The sequence below is a fragment of the Styela clava genome, chromosome 9, assembly GCF_964204865.1.
Source record: "Styela clava chromosome 9, kaStyClav1.hap1.2, whole genome shotgun sequence".
In the NCBI taxonomy this organism is placed as follows: Eukaryota; Metazoa; Chordata; class Ascidiacea; order Stolidobranchia; family Styelidae; genus Styela; species Styela clava.
In genome coordinates, this window is record NC_135258.1 from 11,164,263 (window position 1) to 11,185,525 (window position 21,263).

The 21,263-nt window shown below is 35.7% G+C and overlaps 4 protein-coding genes and 1 pseudogene across 4 annotated transcripts; 3 read left to right on the forward strand and 2 right to left on the reverse strand.

The window, feature by feature from the left end:
- Positions 1 to 2,702: 2,702 nt before the first annotated feature.
- Positions 2,703 to 5,226, reverse strand: LOC120339622 (putative methyltransferase DDB_G0268948). The gene has a single exon (XM_078116118.1). It carries the CDS (start codon positions 3,860 to 3,862, stop codon positions 2,894 to 2,896), a length of 969 nt encoding a protein of 322 aa, XP_077972244.1. The 5' UTR covers positions 3,863 to 5,226; the 3' UTR covers positions 2,703 to 2,893.
- On the reverse strand, positions 4,429 to 5,256 carry LOC120339298 (putative methyltransferase DDB_G0268948). The gene has a single exon (XM_039407387.2). The coding sequence runs from the start codon at positions 5,254 to 5,256 to the stop codon at positions 4,429 to 4,431; it is 828 nt and encodes a 275-aa protein (XP_039263321.2).
- A 4,239-nt stretch (positions 5,257 to 9,495) lies between these two features.
- On the forward strand, positions 9,496 to 13,014 carry LOC120339303 (microfibril-associated glycoprotein 4-like). The gene is made up of 6 exons (XM_078116471.1): positions 9,496 to 9,787; positions 10,466 to 10,585; positions 10,935 to 11,086; positions 11,639 to 11,735; positions 11,991 to 12,087; positions 12,270 to 13,014. The coding sequence occupies exons 1-6, from the start codon at positions 9,511 to 9,513 to the stop codon at positions 12,586 to 12,588; spliced, it is 1,062 nt and encodes a 353-aa protein (XP_077972597.1). The 5' UTR covers positions 9,496 to 9,510; the 3' UTR covers positions 12,589 to 13,014.
- Positions 13,015 to 16,627: 3,613 nt separating this feature from the next.
- LOC120339625 (uncharacterized) lies at positions 16,628 to 18,582 on the forward strand. Its single transcript, XM_078116473.1, has 4 exons — positions 16,628 to 16,836; positions 17,535 to 17,651; positions 18,037 to 18,188; positions 18,373 to 18,582. The coding sequence occupies exons 1-4, from the start codon at positions 16,659 to 16,661 to the stop codon at positions 18,565 to 18,567; spliced, it is 642 nt and encodes a 213-aa protein (XP_077972599.1). The 5' UTR covers positions 16,628 to 16,658; the 3' UTR covers positions 18,568 to 18,582.
- A 53-nt stretch (positions 18,583 to 18,635) lies between these two features.
- On the forward strand, positions 18,636 to 19,303 carry LOC144427396 (ficolin-1 pseudogene; annotated as a pseudogene).
- The last annotated feature ends 1,960 nt before the right edge of the window (positions 19,304 to 21,263 follow it).

The following is a 21,263-nucleotide window of genomic DNA, read 5'->3' on the forward strand; positions in this document are numbered from 1 at the left end:
CTAAGATAAAATGAACTTAACAGTTGTACTATCAAATGTTGCAGAGTATTATACTCCGACGAGTAACTTGACACTGTTACTCTGAGCGAGTCTTGCAGATTTTCATCAGTGAGGCGTGTTCCAAGTGGAGTGAGTCGCGGCGCTATGGACAATCGTGTTAAGCGTTAGGTTCGCAGGTTAGAATCCCATGCGGGAATAGTTATGTGCGAAAGGATTGCTGGACTCCTCGCCGCCGTAGTGTGGTTCACGTAACCACTGGTCGGTTAAGGCTTCCTTCGCCATCAAGTCCAGGCTTCCGGAAACAAATAACTAACTATACCCGACATCGAGTGGTAACCGGCGAGAAGCCGTGGTTGTCATATGATTGATCCGTCCTAACGGCTATCTTCTCCCCCGGGAGAAATATGTAAATCTCCTCCTATCCTGAGTTTATGTCAAAAATGTTGATTCGAAAGGATAGGTTGAAACAAACGATGGTCTCGTAAAATAGGATTACTGTATGATTTGAATCGCAAGCTTTTTCTGTCCGTACTGTGCTGACCAGTGGGTAGTTAGCGCGGAAGATTACGTGACAAGATGTAAAATATCTTTCCGCTTTGCCGTCGCTAAAATCGCCCCACTAATGAGACACACGCAGGCTGTTTTCATGATGGTATAAATATATCCACCTCCCATTCATCGTGAAAATAATGGATTTTTCTTTGGAATCAATAATTGTATTATTACTGCTCCGCTAACCAACGGACAAGAAAAAGCGCGGGTTCGTGGAAAGTGATCTCAGTGTGATGTCATAATTGGAAGAGTGTTAATTGACCCGTCACATTACTGAGGTCAAATAAAAATAAGGTTGATGGTTACAATAATAAATATAGTGTCATTTCTAGTTCCCATATAAGTGTGATTTATACTAAAATAGCAGACAAAATTTAATTGATGTAGCTTACTTATAAGAGCCGTTATTAAACTTAGTTTGGAACAGACCTGCGGGCGACTCATATGGTCTTCGCGGGTGACTTGGTGCCCGCGGGCAACGCGTTGGTGACCCCTGATCTAAAGTATATTCAATCAATTTTATTGTGATGAAATAAATTTTACTCTGAGATGTTACAGCAGATTTATGGATTTTTCGAACGGTTTTATCTAAAAATAAGAGAGAGAGTGTCAGCATTTCGATTAAGCGGAGTTACTGTTAACAAGTAGGCCTACATCTAAATATTTGCCGAATTCGCAAAATACGGATCTAAACATTATTTAATTAATCGGGCAGTTTACCACACGTTTTTATTCTTATGATCTCGGATTGCAATGGTATATAAGAGTGGTGAGGATTTTATTTTGTCGACGCAACCGCAGGTTAAATTGAAGACAATTAAATTAATAAAGCAAGACATTTTAAATATGCCCGAATCGGTCACAAAAACATCACTTTGCACAACAGAAAAATATATATTCGTTGTTATATCATTTGTTGTAAAAGTCGACTCTTTTAACAGGTGGCATAATCGCGGCGATGAATATGTATTTTTGATTTACTGCTAAACTTTATATGTATATTCATTGTATGAAATGAATTATACACTACACGTAACAGGATATTATATCATTATTTGAGATTTTTCTAACGGCGATACCGAGTTGGCAAGATTGCAAAAATACGTATTAAAATTAAATACTTCAGGCGGTTTATCTCGTACTTTTAGGTCACAAATCGCTGTGGACCGAATAATAATGTTTTTTTTGACGTAAGAAGAAGCAACCGCGAGTTACGTTGGACACATTAAATTAATATATAAAGATATTTTAGAATCTCGTAGTTGTCATGGATTGAATATTTTATGTAACAGTATGATCATTATACACTGAAAAGACGGCTCTTTTAACGAGCGCGGAATCGCGGTGGATGTTACAGGCGGCAATGGGAATTTCCGATTTCGAAATTCCTGGCTGCGCGGCTGGCAGTGGTGGTCATCTATTCTCTATTAATTTATTTCTAATTTCAAACACAACAATATGTTACACATATTAACAATATGGTTTACATAAATTAATATACAAATATACTGGTAGGTAGTAGAATACTCTAAGCCCAAAAAGTAGAATTTTTAAAGGCATAATGGATTTTGATTTTTGTTGCTTGTTTCAGTTGCCTGTATTGCCATTGTACATATACTGTTGGTTTGTGGCTTTATTCTGATATTTCTATTGAAGCTTATTTCCTAATTTACTGGGTTTTAATAACTAAAACAAAAATGTGTTATTTTCCATTTTAGAATGTATTCGGAATTCCAGATTCGAAAACATTATTTTAGAATGTATTCGGAATAGTTTAGTATTCGGAAATGGCCATCCCTGGTCACCGGTAACAATTGATCAGGTTTGGACTGTCCAGAATCCGGTATCACAATGTAAAATTGCCAGTTTTCTGTTCATTTGAAATTGGTGGCGTGATAAACCGAAAACGAAATACGCATTCAATTGATCAAGTTTCTACGCATTACAGCAAAAAACGTGCACGTATTTTCCGATTGTAGTTATGACTGTCAATAGATCATTGCTTTCGCTAAACGTTCGATTTTAGCCCAGTTGTCAATGAGGTCAGAGTTTGGCGAATTACAATTTTTATCTGTGTTCCGGCCATAGTCATAACAGATATTGGAATTTGTTTACATATTGTCGCCTTATTTAATGAAGATGAACGAATATAATATGATTTTTTATATTTATGATTATAATATAATTTAATCGAGTTTACAACACATTTATGGTAACTAGGCAAATTCGAAACGTTGAGAGCAGAAAAATATCTCACACCCCTCAATTTATAAAAACTTTGTATTTGGTTATGTAAACTCGGTGGTCAGAAATATAATAATTAAGAATGAAAAGTTTACTTCTAAGGTCTTCCTGAAAGAAGTATGAACACATCCCACGTGACGAATAAGTTTACTTCATCATCACGCAAGTGCTCCACGTCCCAAAGTTTTTTCAAATCATTGCCGAAATCCTTTAAAATATCCGACTGACTATCCTCTTTATTTTTCAAAAATGTGTGATAGCTTGACCACGTCGAAACATATTTTGAAAAATCCTCCAGACTTAACTCTTTTTCGATTTTGTGACAATCAATCCTGGCTTTGTCTTCACAAGGTATCATGTCAAATATCCTGCTATACTTGTCGGCCACATGACTGTTTCGTTCATGCCAGATACATTTGGAACGGAGATTAAGCAAAATTGAAGCAGCACTTGGATCCGGACTCCTATCCAATTGAGTAATATTTGGTTTCCAATACGCGTAGAGAGCAATGCTACCACTAGGCTTCAGCACTCTGCTGCATTCCTTGAAAAAACATTCAAAATCAACCCAGTGAATTGAAATTCCAGCACAGACGAGGTCCACGGATTCGTCGTCAACAGGAATGCTTTCAGCTTTCCCCACCAAGTACGTAACGTTTGCTGCAGAGTTGCACATCTTTGCTTGCTCGATTTGATTTTCACTTGGATCGATACCTATAATTTCTGATACGTAAGGTTGAAAAAGTTTAGTTGATTGCCCAGTGCCACATCCAATGTCGACCATTACCGGTATATTGTCACCTTTTTGTAACCCGCTTTTCCTGCTTACATAACTAATGATTTCTTCTGCGACTGAAATGGGATAATCAGGTCTATAAACTGCATATGTTTTGGCGTGATTCTCCTTTTCGAAAAGCCGTATCATAATGACGTTCAACCTCCTATAACAGTGACAGTTGCAGCTAAAACGGCCTTCGGGCAAACATATTACACAGCGGTTGTTATGCTTCAATGAGCTTTGTAAATATCCGGAACAGGAAGGTCTTTGCAAACAACTTAACATCATGATATGCTTTTGACAGGTTCAGTAAACGCAACGGCGTCGTTTCAGAGTTTGTACGACTGGTGTTATTAGTTAAGTCTACCATACAATATAAAGAGTATTGAATATATGGCATGGTAAATTGCTACTATCCAGCTAACCCTATCCAAGGCTAATTTACAAACGGATAAAAGGCGACACAAAGGATAAAAATCACAATAAAGTACTCTGGAAATTAAATTTGGGTTCCGATTTCACTCCTTTAATCATATTTAACTTTTGTCGCCACTCGTCGATGCCCGCTTATTACTTATTATTTGCGCTTGTAACCAAGCCTACAGTTCTACCCGAAATAATAAAAAGAGAGTCAATGCAATATTTATAACACGAGGCATGAATTAATGGGAAAATGTCTCATACACATCAATTTAGAAACATTTGACTACCCCTCTATTAAATGAACGGTGGTATACCGTTGGTCAATCAACATCATACAAAACTTGATATTTGGTTATGTAAAATTCGGTGCCAATTAGAACACGCATATGATATTGGTCAGAAATATGATATTTAGGAATGAAAGTTCACTTCTAAGGTCTTCCTGAAAGAAGTATGAACACATCCCACGAGACGAATAATTTCACTTCATCATCACGTAAGTGCTCCACATGCCAAAGTTTTTTCAAATCATTGCCGAAATCCTTTAAAATATCAGACTGACTATCATTTTTATTTTTCAAAAACGTGTGATAGCTTGACCACGTCGAAACATATTTTGAAAATTCCTCCAGACTTAACTCTTTTTCGATTTTGTGACAATCAGACCTAGTTTTATCCTCAGCAGATATCATGTCAAATATTCTACTGTACTTGTCGCCGACATGACTGGTTCGTTCATGCCAGATACATTTGGAATGGAGATTGAAAAAAATTGAAGCAGCACTTGGATCCGGACTCCTATCCAACTGGGTAATATTTGGTTTCCCACACGCGTAGAGAGCTATGCTACCACTGGGCTTCAGCACTCTGCTGCATTCCTTGAAAAAACATTCAAAATCAACCCAGTGTATTGAAGTTCCAGCACAAACAATGTCCACGGATTCGTCTTCAACAGGAATGCTTTCAGCTTTTCCCACCATGTACGTAACATTTGCTGCAAAGTTGCATATCTTTGCTTGCTCGATTTGATTTTCACTTGGATCGATACCTATAATTTTTGATACGTATGGTTGAAAAAGTTTAGTTGATTGCCCGGTGCCACATCCAATGTCGACCATTACCGGTATATTATCACCTTTTTGTAACCCGCTTTTCCTGCTTACATAACTAATGATTTCTTCTGCGACTGAAATGGGATAATCAGGTCTATAAACTGCATATGTTTTGGCGTGATTCTCTTCCTCGAAAAGCCTTATCATAATGACGTTCAACTTGCTATAACAGTGGCAATCGCAACTAAAACGGCAAACATATTACACAGCATTTGTTATGCTTCAATGAGCTTTGTAAATATTCGGAACATGAAGTGATTGCAAACAACTTAATATCATGCTTTTGATACGTTCGTTAAACGCAACGGCGTCGTTTGAAAGTCAGTAAAACGAATGTTAATCGCCTTAGTCTAGCATACAATATAAGGAGTATTGAATAGTTCCATTACATTTGAACCCGCGTACATTTCAACCCACGACAATTGCACCTACATACTATTGCACCTATGAGAATTTTTTTTTGTTTTGCGGATATTTGAACCCATACTAACCCTAACCCATGGGTTTTAGCACCCGCATATAGATTGAACGAGCGGATATACACATGGGTTCAAATGTACGGTCACCGTATTGAATATATGACATGGTGAATTGCCACTATCACTATCTTGCCACACCACATGGCTGCTTTACAAACGGATAAAAGGCGACATAAAAGATAAAAAGCTGAATAAAATTAAAGATAAGAGATACGTTTGAGCTCATTCAGAAATAAAATTGGCCTCCGCATATCGGTGTATATACCCATTCAAAAGCCTAAGTGGTGTGAAATCCCTGGAATATCAATGCCAACCTTTAAAGGCCAGTGATAAACTAATAGAGATTCGTGGGGAAACATTATTTTAGACATCCTTTTAAGACTCAAATGGTCGCTGCAAATTAGAGGTCTTCTTTAAAGGTGGGTTATCACGCGAACATTTTTGTGGTAAATTTGATTTCTATATAATTTTGGCGTTTACCGCTTGCAGAAAGTGGACTTCGTTTGCGAGACAGAAATTTTAAAAGTCAACCCTGCCGAAATCGAACGCAAATTAGTATGTCCCGTTGATGGCCTCGAACTGAGAACTCGTTCGCGTATTTTGCATTAGGTCAAAGGCAATTCTATCAAACGTTGTGGTGGTTTGAATACATACCAATATTTTCAAATAATATCATTGCATTATCAGAAATTACAGTAAACTTGACGAATCAAGATCAAGATAGACTCGATCTCTGATGGCCCCCCATAGTAATGTAAATATATATCATTTTTCCGATATCACGAGTCTACTACGCCGACGAGTTGTTTCTACTACGTCATCAGTGGACTCTACTAATGTATCATAATAATGGTACTTTACAGGCTTGACTTATAAAAATTCGTGTCTCGCAAACGAAGTCCACTCTATGTAAGCGGTAAACGCCAAAAATCCTAAAAAATCATATAAAATCAAATTAGCAACAAAAACCTTTGAGTTATGGAGGCAAACGCAGGAAAGGAATAAACCAAACAAGGTAACGTCAAGCTACTATCTATGAGAATAGGCGAGTATTAACATTTGTCTTGTGCCAGAAAACTAAATTTTCGCATATCATTCTTATTTCTACGGACCTAAAAAGTCAGTTGAAGGGGTATTCCAACCAATACTCATTTCCTTTCCCACACAAATAATATTTCATGTTTATGAAATTTTTTAACTCCACGTAGTCTGTCTGCGTCACTCGAATAGTAGTCGTTTTAGTCGACTTTGTTTTCGGAAATAAAACCCAATTGTTCCACGCAGGTACAAAATGGACGTTCATGGACGTTGAACATTAGGCAAGTTAGGCTTCATCCAGAAATAAAGTTGGCCCTTGCATATTGGTGGATTCTCACACATAGGCTTGTTTGGAGTGAATGCCTGTATGAATAAGTCGCCCAATTAAGGTCGAGGCAATATATATAACACGAGGCATCAATTAATGGATATTCATGAGCAAACATTTATTGACATGAATGGATTACATATGATGAAAACTTGTAATCGACGGGTGAAATTTCATAATTCAAAATAAAATGATAAAAATAAATAAAAACTTTATTTGATAAACTGCATCTGATTTTGTTGTTTTGCCGCTGATAGCGTTTACAAAATGCAAAACCCAATAGAACGCCATGCTTACCTTTAAGCTAATGCAAAATTACGCCGACAAATACTTTGTACCACGTCATCAGTGAACCATACTGAAGTATCATATATGATATTCTTCAGGCTTAACTGTTAAAAAATTGTGTTTCGAACGCAAAAAATCAAATTCGCAACAAAAAAATTTCCGCGATACCTTTAAGTAATGTGGTAAACACAGGCAAGAAAAAAGCCCAACAGTGTAATGTTAGACTGGCAAGAAGAGGCGGGTATCAACATTTCCCTTGTGCCAGAAAACAAAATCTAGTATAATTCGTCACGCTAATAACCGAATCGCGTAAGTCATTTTTGGCGATTTTGAGTTTTTTTTATAAAATAGGTATTTAGGTAATGCTGCGCAGCTGTCTGTTAACTCGGATTTTATTTTAAGAATTCCGAAACCCATAAAAATGGAGATTTAGTATGACATGTACAATTGTACAATTGTTTCGTCATAATGAAATATCATTGTTACCGCAGGACTATTGTGACGTCACAAAGGCAAAATAACCTCGGCTAAGTATTTTGGAGTTTTTGCATCTCGGATTCTAGCTTAGCGCGTATTAATTTGAATTTATCCTACAGTATAGGAAGACGTGCACTTGTGATATTCACTGTCCGAGTCCAATTCACCTTGGTTGGCTTTTATATTGGGTGCATTGCTGTTTTATTCTTTATATTTAATCTTAGTCTCATTTCGGTGGGTGAGCAGAACGTGTTATATTGATGAAATATATATTTTTGAACATAAAAAATAATGTAATTGAAACTGATTAGCTATTTTGGGGATTAGACATTGTAGATACTGAGAATTGAATTCGTTTTTGGGATGTTTAGTTTTCAGGACTGGTGCATATAGTAAAGTTGCAAAATTGCGTATGTCCCCAAGTCATAGACACATTTCTGCCTAAGTCACAGTGCGCCATTATGACGTCACTTAACTGCGTCATACAAATTAACTTAAATCCGGCTACGATCAAAAAATTGAACCATGGCAAATTATTGACTCTCAATGGCATAACAATATCATTAGGAAGTTTTTTACGTTTTTCTCAAAACTGCTAAAAATGACTTACGCAATTCGGGTATTAGCGTGACGATATATAATTATCAGTGAACAGTTTGAAACGAACCATGTCGTACTGTCGCAAACATTTTTTCGCATACAATTCTTATTTGTACGGACCTAAAAAATCAGTTGATGGGGTATTCCAACCAATACTCATTTCTTTTCCCACATCCATTAGTTTTCATTGTTTATGAAATTTTCTGACTCCACGTAGTCTGTCTGCGTCAATCGAATAGTCTTCGACTTTGTTTTCGGAAATATCAAAAATATGAATAGGCCTACATGCCGCCAATGTCAAAATTTCCAAGAATCGATAGAGCTCGGAAAAACTGAGCAAAAACAATTTCGTAGCTGTTTTTTTTTTCAATCGGAGTGATATTTTTGAAATCTGAACATACGGAGGCTTTTTCATTTTAAATTACCTAATTAAGACAGTAAGTAGCGCAAGCACATATACATATATATAATAATTTGTGTGAGACCAGAACAGAGTTGAAAGCTTGGGAATTGCTTGCACTTCAAATAAATGATCGCCAGAGATTGAAATATTTATTTATAGAAGTAGGCTACCTTATTTTTGTTGACGCGGTTCGATTGTGTAAAGCTCACTTCCCATACTTCAAAACGAATGCTCAAAAGTTCTATATTATAGAGTTTGGAAAATAATTTAGTATGAAAAAAGTTGTTACAATGAAATAGCAGTAAAAGAGTAATACTGTAAAATAGAGTGCATTTTCGCAGGAGGAACCAATATTAACCGAGGAGAAACATAATTGTTGAATATAAATTTAGACTATACGCCCCTAATAAAGACCCAAACTAAACCCTCCTATTGTTGAGACACAAGTTTGGAACGTCACATCTCCAAGTCATCGACACCGAAGGAGACCGCGCTAAAAAATTAGCGTTCCATGGTTAGGCTCCAACAAACAAGTTACTGTTGCCAGTTTACTGACACATGCAAAGTAGTAACAGCTGCTACTGTCTAGAAACTTGGCCGCTACCGTTACAACTTTTGAATCATGATTCATAGCTAATATTAAACAATTCTTAACCCCTCTTATCTGTCCAGAGTACATTGAGTCAGGAAGTGCCAAATAGAAAGATTTTTTTTTTGGATTTTCTGGTATTACTTTGGTCTAATCATTGTCAATTTTATTATTATACAAGGACTATAAATCGAATATAATGTATTTCATAAAATTCCTGATATTAATTGGTCTGTTAGGCGTCACATATTGCCAGGATACAGGCTCTGTTTATGGATTTTGTTCTCAAGTTTACGCAATGAATCGATTCTGCATGAATCAAATAACAGGATCACAGGCTGTTGGACACTCTGATGATGTTATGCAGCAGCCTAGAGTTGGAAAAGCCGGCCCAAAGGGTGAAAGGGGAAGTCCTGGAGATCCTGGTACCGTAAACTACACTGCTATCAAAGAGAGCATCGAAAAGAAAATAGAAGGTACGTATATGTCCGTAATATGAATCTAATTTTGCATCCTTTCCTAATATTACCCATCATTGCATAACATCCCGACAAAGCCATTTAAGCCCAAAATTTCAAGAAAGGGGAAATTTTTTTCAGGTTTGTATAATGACGTAATACGACAAAATAATGACGTGCTCCGAACAAAATATCCAACAATATGCTACATAATCTCCCTACAGACTTACTTCGCTATCGTGGTTATCGAAGCTATATAAACGCGCATTTTCATCTAGCTCGGTTGGTTTATTTGGATAAAGAATTTTTGATAGAAAGCCAGAAAACGTCGATAAATCGTTTAATAATAGAGCAAAATGGTGCTGTAAAAGGCGAATGAATTTATGTCCCACTGCGTATGAACCAAAGTTTCATTAGAAAAATGTTGAATTTTTTTGTTGTTGTCTAGTTACGCCTTTGTTGTAAACGCATGCGATTTTATGAGTTGCCTCTAACGCCAGGCAGTTTAAAATTGAGTCGTCCTTTGCGATGGTAACTGAAAATCGAAATGTTAACATAACTATCGATTTTTAAACATAGGAATTATTTTTCTCATACAAAATCCTATATCCTATAACATTATACTAGTTTATCGTGTTTAATAGTGAAGTTTGAATTGAAAGCTTCTCCGGTCTGTTTTATTATTGATATTTCTAGAAACTGAAAATCGGATTAACGTGAAGCTTGAAAGATTAGAACGATTACTTGAAGAAGAAAAAAAGAAAAGCGAAGAAAGATATGACGAGATGAAAAATGTCACAGATGAAATAACAAAAGGTATTTGTATTTTATGTTCTACATTGCGTTAGTTTTTCGGGATTTTGCAAATTTGTTGTGCGAAATAATAAAGGAAGGATATAATAATATGATGCTGAAACGGACCATTATGCGATGAAAGCAATCCACAATTATTTTTGTACATTAGATTCTTTTTAGCAGGCGAACTCACACACAATATGTAATTATGAGACAGCACTGCTTTTTATGAATATTTGTTCTCGTCTATAAGACAAATTGTCCCGTCGTGTTATTTGTCATTTTCCAGCTGCCATTTTAGTTTAATGGAAATTATTTTACAATTCGTTTGAATATCAAAACATCTTTCACGCTGTCTTTTTGTCTTAAGAACAGCAACGCCCGAGAATTTCGGGATGTGAAGAAGCGTCGCAAGATTATGCGAAGTTGTGGGATGGCCGTGGGGGAGTTTTTGATATTTATCGAAACAATAATAAATACGAAGTTTATTGCGATCTTACCACAGATGGAGGAAAATGGACGGTGAAATATTTCTTTTTTCTTTAGTCTTGTAGAATGCTCACCCTTTTGCGATATTAGGAATGGTTCATAAAATTCCGAAACATCCGTGTTGGCATTATCATCTATTCTTGTTTTAGATTCCAATAGTTGATTTTTGCTTAAATGCTATAAAATAAATTGTAGAACCTTGCAAAACACATACCCAAAAGAAATGTTCAAGTCAATAGACTCTAGAGTAGGGACTCTAGAGCAGAGCATTTAGACTGGCGGGCAATACAAGTGTGAAGTAAAAAATTTACATTTTTTGATCAATATTTACAGTGTTAAAAAAGCAAAAGTGAAAAACAATAAGTCTCGTGCAAAAACTAAATTTAATCGCAATCTCAATGAATTCCTTGAGCTAATTTTTAGCTAAAACATCAAAATTTGGTTTTAGTTTGGTTGTGGCAGCATCAGGCGGGCCAGATTGAATTACCCAACGGGCCGAATATGCTCCACGTCAGCCCTATGGTCTTCAGAAATCCCAATGTTGAAAATGGTCTTGTTCAGTTGACTATTTATATAATTTATCAGGTATTTCAACGTCGCGTAGATGGCACAGAAAATTTTGATCGTGTGTGGGAAGAATATGCTGATGGATTCGGAAGTAAAACAGGAGAATTTTGGCTCGGTAATAACAGATATAAATGTACATTTTTAAGCTGGTTGTTATTTCATATTATTCAATAGAGTTGAACTTACCCAAATAAATAGTAGAATAAGATACCGATAAGAGGTTTAAGCAGGCATCGTATTGCCACGAGTTAAGATCGAAACCAAGATATTTTACCTGTCATTTTGAATAAAAGTCGATTTATCGTAAGTTAATTTACCGCGATTACACGAAATACCGAGATTTTGTTACTCCGTATATTTTTCTATCCAGGCCTTGAAACGATTCAGCAATTGACCAAGGATGGATCTTATGAACTAAGGATTGATTTGTCCGACTGGGATAATATTGTCGCTCATGCAAAATACAGGTTTGAATAGTGTTGATAATTTGTTTTTAATTTCCATTACTATTCGAAAAGTACACACAAAATTCTTAAAAAGAAACTGAAACAGATTCAGTATAATTTGAAAAATTCTGCTTTGAAATTGAAATTGACTGAACACCAAAGTCAATATCACAATTAATACTCTAATATTTTTTCTTGGGTAGTACTTTCAAAATAAGTGGAAGAGAAGATAATTATAGACTGACTATTTCTGGATATTCTGGGACGGCAGGAGATGCTTTAAGATATCACAACAACATTCAATTCTCCGCTCCTGACAAAGATTTGGATACTTGGAATAAACATTGTGCGAAATATTTAAGAGGTGGATGGTGGTTTACTAATTGCAACTATACACATTTGAATGGAGAATATCTCAGAACCATACGATCAACCGGAGCTGGAAATGCTGGAATCATGTGGTATGAATGGAAATCCGACCAAACAATGAAGAAGTCGGTGATGATGTTTAGAAAAATTTAAATATTTGATTTTCACTCTTTCATTTCGAAGCATGCGTTCCTCCCATCGCTACATATTCTTATATATTCAACAGATTTTATCATTAGCAAGATTCACGACTGCTTTCGGCTTTCTCCAGTTCCATATTGCAGTCAAAATTATATCCTACTTGTCGTATCATACAGCTAACTACAAAGATATTGAAAATTATTTAATAAATTGACAATTTTCCTGATCCCAAAAACGGAAACACGAAAAATTATGACAATTAAAAAATATACCTGTGAAGCAAAATAACATTTTGCAAAATTTATATTTTTATCAATGAATACAGGATAAAGTAGGATTACATTATGGAGTCATATTAGTGTATAAAATTCCAGTAAAGTTGGATAAGCAATTCTAAACGTATGAACATTCATTTAAATGAACGTTTGCTGTAAAACCTTTCCATGCGTAAGTTTATGTTAATAAAGTCAAATTTCCTTCATTACATAGCTGTCTGTATTACAAATGCACCGCGGTAGTGGAAAGCTCTGAGATGTTCCTCGGATTTCAAAATCCAGTCGAACTCTAGAAACTAGGCTTTGGAAAGGATTTAAAAAAAACGAAAGCTTAATAATAATAACTTTCTTGCGACTTCTGCCATCTCTAAGTGCTAAAAAAAACTAGAAAGAGGTTAGTCTTTTAGTTGCAGGGAAAGGAAATTTTTACAGCAACTCTAAGAATCTAGTAGAGATTCCCAAATCAGGGGTCGCGATCCCAAATTGGGTCGGAGTGATAAGTAGGTAGAGCCGCAAACAGGTCATGGGGTCGCTGAGGTATGGAAGTGGATGAATGTACAAAACATTTAAGATTTGACAAACCATGTTAAATTCAGTATTTTGTATCATGGCTTACTGTAAACCATCACTGATTGGTTTCAGCTTATTTTACTTGATACCACCACATGGCCAAACTCAAAAGTCCAGTGAAAAAAGCTCTAAACTTTAGAGCAGGGGTCAGCAACCTACGGCCCGCGGAGTAATATAATCCAGCCCACGACGCTTCACTGAATTACAGTAACAAAACAGCTGTTTTGATGATTATATTCTTTAATTAACATAATTTATTGTGAGACACGTGTAGACTAAATTATATTATAACCTAACAAGTATATAATTCACAATTACTCGCCTATAATGTGATTATAATTAGACAAATGACAACAAAACGCAGAAAAGTTGATTCTAAGTGCAAAGGGTTCAATGGCGCCGAAAATATTCAAATGGAATTTTTTAGGATGCAGTGCAATGAGGAAATAAATCTATATTCTGTTTGAGAGATGCACTGCTTGATTTTTATTATAAAAAGTATCATCCGTTGGGTTTTCAACTTTTTAAAAATATATGTGGCCCGCCAATGACCTGCAACTTTTGATTTTGGCCCGTGATGAACAAAAGGTTGCCGACCCCTGCTTTAGAGCTTCAGGGTCTAAAGTTTCATGAAAAAAATATTTATTGGCCCGGGGTCGCACAGGACACTTGAAAGTTGTCTTTGGGGCCGTTCTGAAAAAAGCTTGGGAACCCCTGCCCTAGATGAACGACAACAGACAACTCTTCGAGTATAACTATCATTATTTACTGCTACTACTATTACCACCTGAGAGAAAGAGGTGAATAGATAAAATGGCCCCTACGCTGAGAATGGACGACACCGTTGCATGCAATGTTCATATCAAACACAATGCTCCTCAAAATATTTATGAAAATTCTGTGAATGAACAGTTGTAATCTATTGAGGGGGCTCTTCTCCATGATACGCGGCCAGAGTAAAAACAGTAAAGTAGTACGCGGTCAGTAAAAGGTTGAGAACCACTGGATTAGATAGAACAACACGGTGGAAATTTCCTTAAGACCCCATTGTTCCGCGTAGGCACAAAATGGACGTCTATGGATGCATTCAACATTAGGACAAGTTAGTTGGCGCCCGTTGGCTCCATCCAGAAATAAAGTTGTTCCTCGCCTATTGGTGGGTGCTCACACACAGGTCCGTCTGGAGTAATTGCCTGGAATGACAAAGCTGCCCAATTAAGGTCAGTGCAATATTTATAACACGAGACATCAATTAATGGAGATTCGCGAGGAAACATTTATTGACATGAATGAATTACATATGATAAAAACTGGCAATCGCCTGGTGAGATGACATAAACCAAAAAATGATAAAAATAAATAAAAACTTGATTTAAAAAACTGCGTCAGATATTTTTGTTTTGCCACTGCAGCGTTTGCTAAATGTGGCACCCAATAGAACTAGCATGCGTTTTAAAATTATAACACAGAACTCCATAATTATCTTTAATTAACCTAGTGCAAAATTACGCCGACGAATTCTTTGTACCACGTCATCAGTGAACCGGAATGAGGTATCGTATGATATTATGCAGACTTGGCTGTTAACAAATCGTGTCCCGCGTACGAAGTCCATTTTATGTAAGCAGTGAACGCAAAAAATCATATAAAATCAAATTCGCAACAAAAAATGTTCCGTGATAACCCACTTTTAGGTAAAGTGATAAACACAGGGAAGGAATAAACCCAACAGAATAAAGATCATGTAGTCAAACATGCGAAGAAGAATAGTCTGGTGTTAACATTTGTCTTGTGCCAGAAAACTAAATTTAGTATAATTATCAGTGGACAATTTGAAACTAGACATGCCGTACCGTCCCATTTTTCGCATATCATTCTTATTTCTACGGACCTAAAAGGTCAGTTGATGTGGAATCGGGCATTCCCACCAATACTCATTTCCTTTCCCACACCAAATATATTTTCGTTGTTTATGAAATTTTTCGACTCCATGTAGTCTGTGTACGTCACTCGAATAGTCCTCGACTTTGTTTTCGGAAATATCAAAAATATGAATACATGTCGTCAATGTCAAGATTTCCAAGATTCGGTAGTGAGTAAGAATAGGTAGTGAGAAACTGAGCGAAAAAAAAAGTCGTAGCTGTTTTTATTCAGTCGGAGTGGTATTTTTGAAATCTGAACATAGGGAGGCTTTTTTCATTTGAATTGCTCAAGACAGTGAGTATCGCAAGCACACACGTATATATAATTTGCGCAAGAGTAGCACAGAGATAAAAAGCTTGAGAGTTGCTTGCACTTCAAATGAAAAGTTGCAAGATATTCAAAGAACTGTTTATATTTTTGTTGCGGTTCTATCGTTTAATTCACTTCCCACACTTCAAACCGAATGCTTAAAAGTTCTTTATTGTTGAGTTCGGAGAATAATTTAGTATGAGAAAAATTGTAACAATGGAATAGCAGTCAAATAGAAATACGGTAAAATAAAGTGTATCCTCGTAGAAGGAACCAATATTAACTAGATATGAAACCAGGAAGAAACATAATTATTGAATATAAATATAGACCACGACTTACTAAAGACCCTAACTAAACCCTCCGTTTGTTGAGATCCAAGTTTGGGGCGTCACACCTTCGAGCCACGGACTCCTAATGAGACCGCGCAAGAAAATCAAGGCTGTGAAATGGTCAGGCTTCAACGACCAAGCCACCGTTACCAGAGTGATAGTCATGCCAACAAAAACATGAGCTTAGAAAATTTCCAATGCAGTGGGTTTACGTTTAAAAATATCAAATAATTTACAGAAATCGTGTTGGTGAACATGCAATAATCAACTGACTAGTAGCCGGAAGATTGTTTTGAACAATTTTTATAAAAAAGCACTCTCTATGTCAAATCAGGATCATAGAAAAGTTTAGATTCAGTTGTATCGAGAACCGTATTGCAGAAATCACACAGCCATCAACTTAAGCGTTAACAGTAAGAGATCGAGACCGGAATCCTATAGTCATTCATGCATGAAACAATGAGAACCATAACACATTACCATAGATACCTTACTATTCTTAGTAACGAATGTTATTACTTTAGTCTAAACATAGTCAATTTCTTTATTATACAGGGAATATAAATCGGGTATAATGTATTTCATAAAATTCCTAATAATATATAGTCTGCTAGGCGTCGCATATTGCCAGGATCCCGACTCTGTTTATGGATTTTGTTCTCAAGTTTACGCGATGAAACGATTCTGCATGAATCAAATAACAGGATCACAAGCTGTTGGACATTCTGATGATATTATGCAGCAGCCTAGAGTTGGAAAAGCCGGCCCAAAGGGTGAAAAGGGAAGTCCTGGAGATCCTGGTACCGTAAACTACACTGCTATCGAAGAGAGCATCGAAAAGAAAATAGAAGGTACGTATATGTCCGTAATATGAATCTAATTTTGCATCCTTTCCTAATATTACCCATTATTGCTTAACATTCCGACAAAGCCATTTCAGCCCAAAATTTCAAGAAAGCGGGAAATTTTATTCAGGTTTTTATAATGACGTAATACGACGTTTACTCTTGCCTTTTGCTCCGAACAAAGTATCCAACAATATGCTACATAATCTCCCTACGGACTTACTTCGCTATCGTGGTTATCGAAGCTATATAAAAGCGCATTTTCATCTATCTCGGTTGGTTTATTCGGAGAAAGAATTATTGATAAAAAGCCAGGAAACGTCGATAAACCGTTCAATAATAGAGCAAAATGGTGTTGTGAAAAGCGAAAGAATTTATGTCCCACTGCGTATGAACCAAAATTTCATTAAAAAAATGTTAAATTTTTTTGTTGTTGTCTAGTTACGCTTTTGTTGAAAACACATTTGTTTTATGAGTTGCCTATAACAACATGCAGTTTAAAGTTGAGTCTTCTTTTGGTATGGTAACTGAAAATCGATTTGCTAAGATAACTATCGATTTATAAACATATGAATTATATATCTCCTACAAAATCCTTAGATGTTTGAATTTTACAACAATATAGCAGTTTATCGTGTTTGATAGTGTAGTTTAATTTAAAAGTTTCCCCGGTCTGTTTTATTATAATTGATATTATTTTCTAGAAACTGAAAATCGGATTAACGTGAAGTTCGAAAGATTAGAACGGTTACTCGAAGAAGAAAAAATGATAAGCGAAGAAAGATATGACGAGATAAAAAATGTCACAGATAAAATAAAAGGTATTTTGTATTTTATGTTCTACTTCATTGGTTTCAATAATGCTGTTCAAGCTATTTTTATTGCGTTTATTTTTAAGGTTTTTGATTCGTTTGATACCTGCAAAACGTGTAATTTGTTGTGCGAAATAATAAAGGCATAAAAATATGATGCTGAAACCGGCATCATAACATAAAAGCAATTCACAATATTTTTTGCACATGAGATTCGAACAGGCGAACTCACACACAATTATGTAGTTATGTGGCAGCGCTGTTTTCTGACAAAATGTCCCGTAGTGTTATTTGTCATTTCCCAGCTGCCATTTTAAATTGAAATAGATATTATGGAACTTATTTTACACGTTTAAATATCGAAACATCTTTCCCGCTGTCTCTTTGGTTTAAGAACGGCAACGCCGGAGCATTTCGGGATGTGAAAAGGTGTCGCAAGATGATGCAAAATTGTGGGATGGCCGTGGAGGTGTTTTTGATATTTATCGCAACAATAATAAATACGAAGTTTATTGCGATCTTACCACAGATGGAGGAAAATGGACGGTGAAATATTTCTTCTTTCTTCAGTTTTGTAAAATAATCACCTTTTTTGCGATACTTAGCTATAAGCTAAGAATGGTTGAAGTTCAATAATCACCTATTTGCGACAGTAATTTGAAAAGCTAATGGGAATAAGTGATTCGATAAATCCATAAAATCAACCTTTTAACTATATACAATTTATCAGGTGTTTCAACGTCGATTAGATGGCACAGAAAGTTTTGATCGTGGGTGGGAAGAATATGCTGGAGGATTCGGACGTAAAACAGGAGAATTTTGGCTCGGTAATAACAGATATAAATGTACATTTTCTGGTTGTTATTGCATATTGTTTAGTGAGATTAACCTTTCCCAAATAAATAGTAGAATATCATACCGATAATGGTTTAGGCAGGCATCGCATTGCCACGAGTTGAGATTGAAACCGAGATATTTTACCTGTCACCTTGAATGGCAATCAATTTATTGTAAGTCAATTAAACGTAATAACACGAAATACACGAGGTTATGTTATCCAAATAATTTTTCCTTCAAGGATTGAAACGATTCATCAATTGACCAAGGATGGAACTTATGAACTAAGGGTTGATTTGTCCGACTGGAATAATAATGTCGCTTATGCAAAATATAGGTTTGTATATAATATGCAGTATGCAATCATTTTTTTTTATCTGATTTTTATTACTATTCAAAAAGTACACACGAAATTATTCAAAAAAATAAATAAAATACATTCAAAATAATTTGAAAAATACTACTTTAGGATCGAAATGAACTGAACACCGAAGTCAATATCACAATTAATACTATAATCTTATTTCTTGTCTAGTACTTTCAAAATAAGTGGAAGAGAAGATAATTATAGACTGACTGTTTCTGGATATTCGGGGACGGCAGGCGATGCTCTGAACGATCATAACAACATGCAATTCTCTGCTCCTGACAAAGATTTGGATATTTGGAGTGATCATTGTGCAAAATATTTAAGAGGTGGATGGTGGTTTTATCTTTGCGAGAATTCACATTTGAATGAAGAGAATATCTTAGAACCATGCGATCAACCAAGGCCGCAGGAGCTGGAATCATGTGGTATCGATGGAGATCCGGCCAAACAATGAAGACGTCGGTGATGATGCTAAGAAAAACTTGAATATTAAATTTTCACATTTTAATTCGGATCATGCGATCTACCGCTAAAATTGTTATCCAATAGGTTTTACCATCAGCATTATTAGTTCTACTATTATAGCCTACTTGCTGTGTTCGCGGTAAATTGATCATAAAGCCAACTACAAAGATATTAAAATTTATTCAATAATTGGGCGATTTTCCTGATTCTAAAAACAAAAACAGGAAAATTATGGTATTTAAAAACAAAAACTATAAAACAAAATAACTATGCTGCGAAAAAGATTTTTATCAATGAATACAGGGCAAAAAGTAGGCTTACACTATGGCGTAATATAGGTCTATAAAATTCTACTAAAGTTGGATAATCAATTATAAACATTTGAATATTCATTTAAATGTACGTGTGCTGTAAAACCTTTTCATGCGTAAGTTTATGTTAATAAAGTCAAATTTCCTTCATTACATGGTTGTCTGTATTACAAATGCACTGTGGTATTAGAAAGCTCTGAGATGTTTCCTTGAATTTTAAAATCCAATCGGACTCTAGAAACTAGGCTTTGGAAAGAATTAAAAAAAAATGGAAGGGTAATAATAAAAATAGCTTACTTACGACTTCTTCCATCTCTAAGTGCTGAAAACTAGGAAGATGTTGGTCTTTTAGTTGCAGAGGAAGGCGATTTTCACAACAACCCCAAGATGAACAACAACAGAAAACTTGCATAACGACCCGTTGGTACGCTTCGCGTATGAATATTATTATTTATTATATATCATTATTTATTATCAGAAAACCTTTATATTTAAGCGATGTCTTGTTCAAATCGAATCTAAAAAGTCTTTTTATTGCGTGTTCGAGGCTTTCAAAAATTGAATTATTTTTGAGTGTCAGACGTTGTGCCTGACTTCAAATTACCCTTGGCCGATGAGTATCTATCTCTACTGTTACCACCTGAGAGTAAGAGGTAAATGGATAAAATGGGTCCCTACTCTGTAAATGGACGACACCGTTGCATGTAATGTTCTTATCAAACACAAAGTTCTTCAGAATGTTTATGAAAATCTTGTGGATGAACATTTGTAATCTTTTGTTGCTGTGTTTAATGAACCAATTAAGCATATTGAACATTCAAAAGGCAATATTGAAAGCAAAGCTTGTCTTAATTCTGTCAAATTTACGATTGAAGAAAGAAACGCATGTTCATACAAACCCAAATTAAATCTGATTTGCGCAGATTTAGAGACGAGTGCAATGGTCGTGAATGTGATATGTTCCTCTCGAATGTGACTTTTTCGTACAAGTCTTGCGTAAAATACCTCGAAAAATGGACAACTTCGTTTGAGGATTTCATATGCTTAGACTTGATACATCTGATCCAAAACCCCGAGTCGAGAAATGTTGAACCGTGTGTTGAGTACTTGCTTGAGAAAAATGTTTGAGTGATGAACCCAAGTTGTTCGACTAATTCCAGAACTTATGCAAGTTTGTAGAAAAGCAACTTCAATCCAATTCAGTCTCTTGCTGTAAACTCAAGGCACATGAAAGATGGACAGTATATTTTAAAAGCTGCAGCCCCAGCAACTTTTACAGCGAACTGATAAAGACCTCACAATATTACTTCAGTAGTATGCTCACTTCAGTTAACAATTTTAACTACATTTCTTTCAGCCAGTTTTACGATATTGCAAAACATAACCCGGCAACATTGACGAAGATTAAATGAACTGCCAAATATGTTCTGAGGACAAATAAATTGATTTTTCTGTAAATATTTTTTATAATAAACTAAAAAATACATTATTCCATTGTCGTCACATCGTAGTTCTACCAAACGATGTGTCCTCCTTTTATGGTTTAGAAATAGGATCACCCTACATTATGCCCAATTGCTCAGCTCCAAGCTGTGCTAGAAGACTGAATGACATTGTTCGAATGTTGTGTCGGCATTG

Coding starts and splice junctions, on each gene's coding strand:
- LOC120339622 (XM_078116118.1), bottom strand. CDS start 3,862: ATGATGTTAAGTTGTTTGCAAAGACCTTCCTGTTCCGGATATTTACAA.
- LOC120339298 (XM_039407387.2), bottom strand. CDS start 5,256: ATGATAAGGCTTTTCGAGGAAGAGAATCACGCCAAAACATATGCAGTT.
- LOC120339303 (XM_078116471.1), top strand. CDS start 9,511: ATGTATTTCATAAAATTCCTGATATTAATTGGTCTGTTAGGCGTCACA. Junction 10,586..10,934: donor CACAGATGAAATAACAAAAG/GTATTTGTATTT, acceptor TTTTGTCTTAAG/AACAGCAACGCCCGAGAATT. Junction 11,087..11,638: donor CAGATGGAGGAAAATGGACG/GTGAAATATTTC, acceptor ATAATTTATCAG/GTATTTCAACGTCGCGTAGA.
- LOC120339625 (XM_078116473.1), top strand. CDS start 16,659: ATGAAACGATTCTGCATGAATCAAATAACAGGATCACAAGCTGTTGGA. Junction 17,652..18,036: donor TGTCACAGATAAAATAAAAG/GTATTTTGTATT, acceptor CTTTGGTTTAAG/AACGGCAACGCCGGAGCATT. Junction 18,189..18,372: donor CAGATGGAGGAAAATGGACG/GTGAAATATTTC, acceptor ACAATTTATCAG/GTGTTTCAACGTCGATTAGA.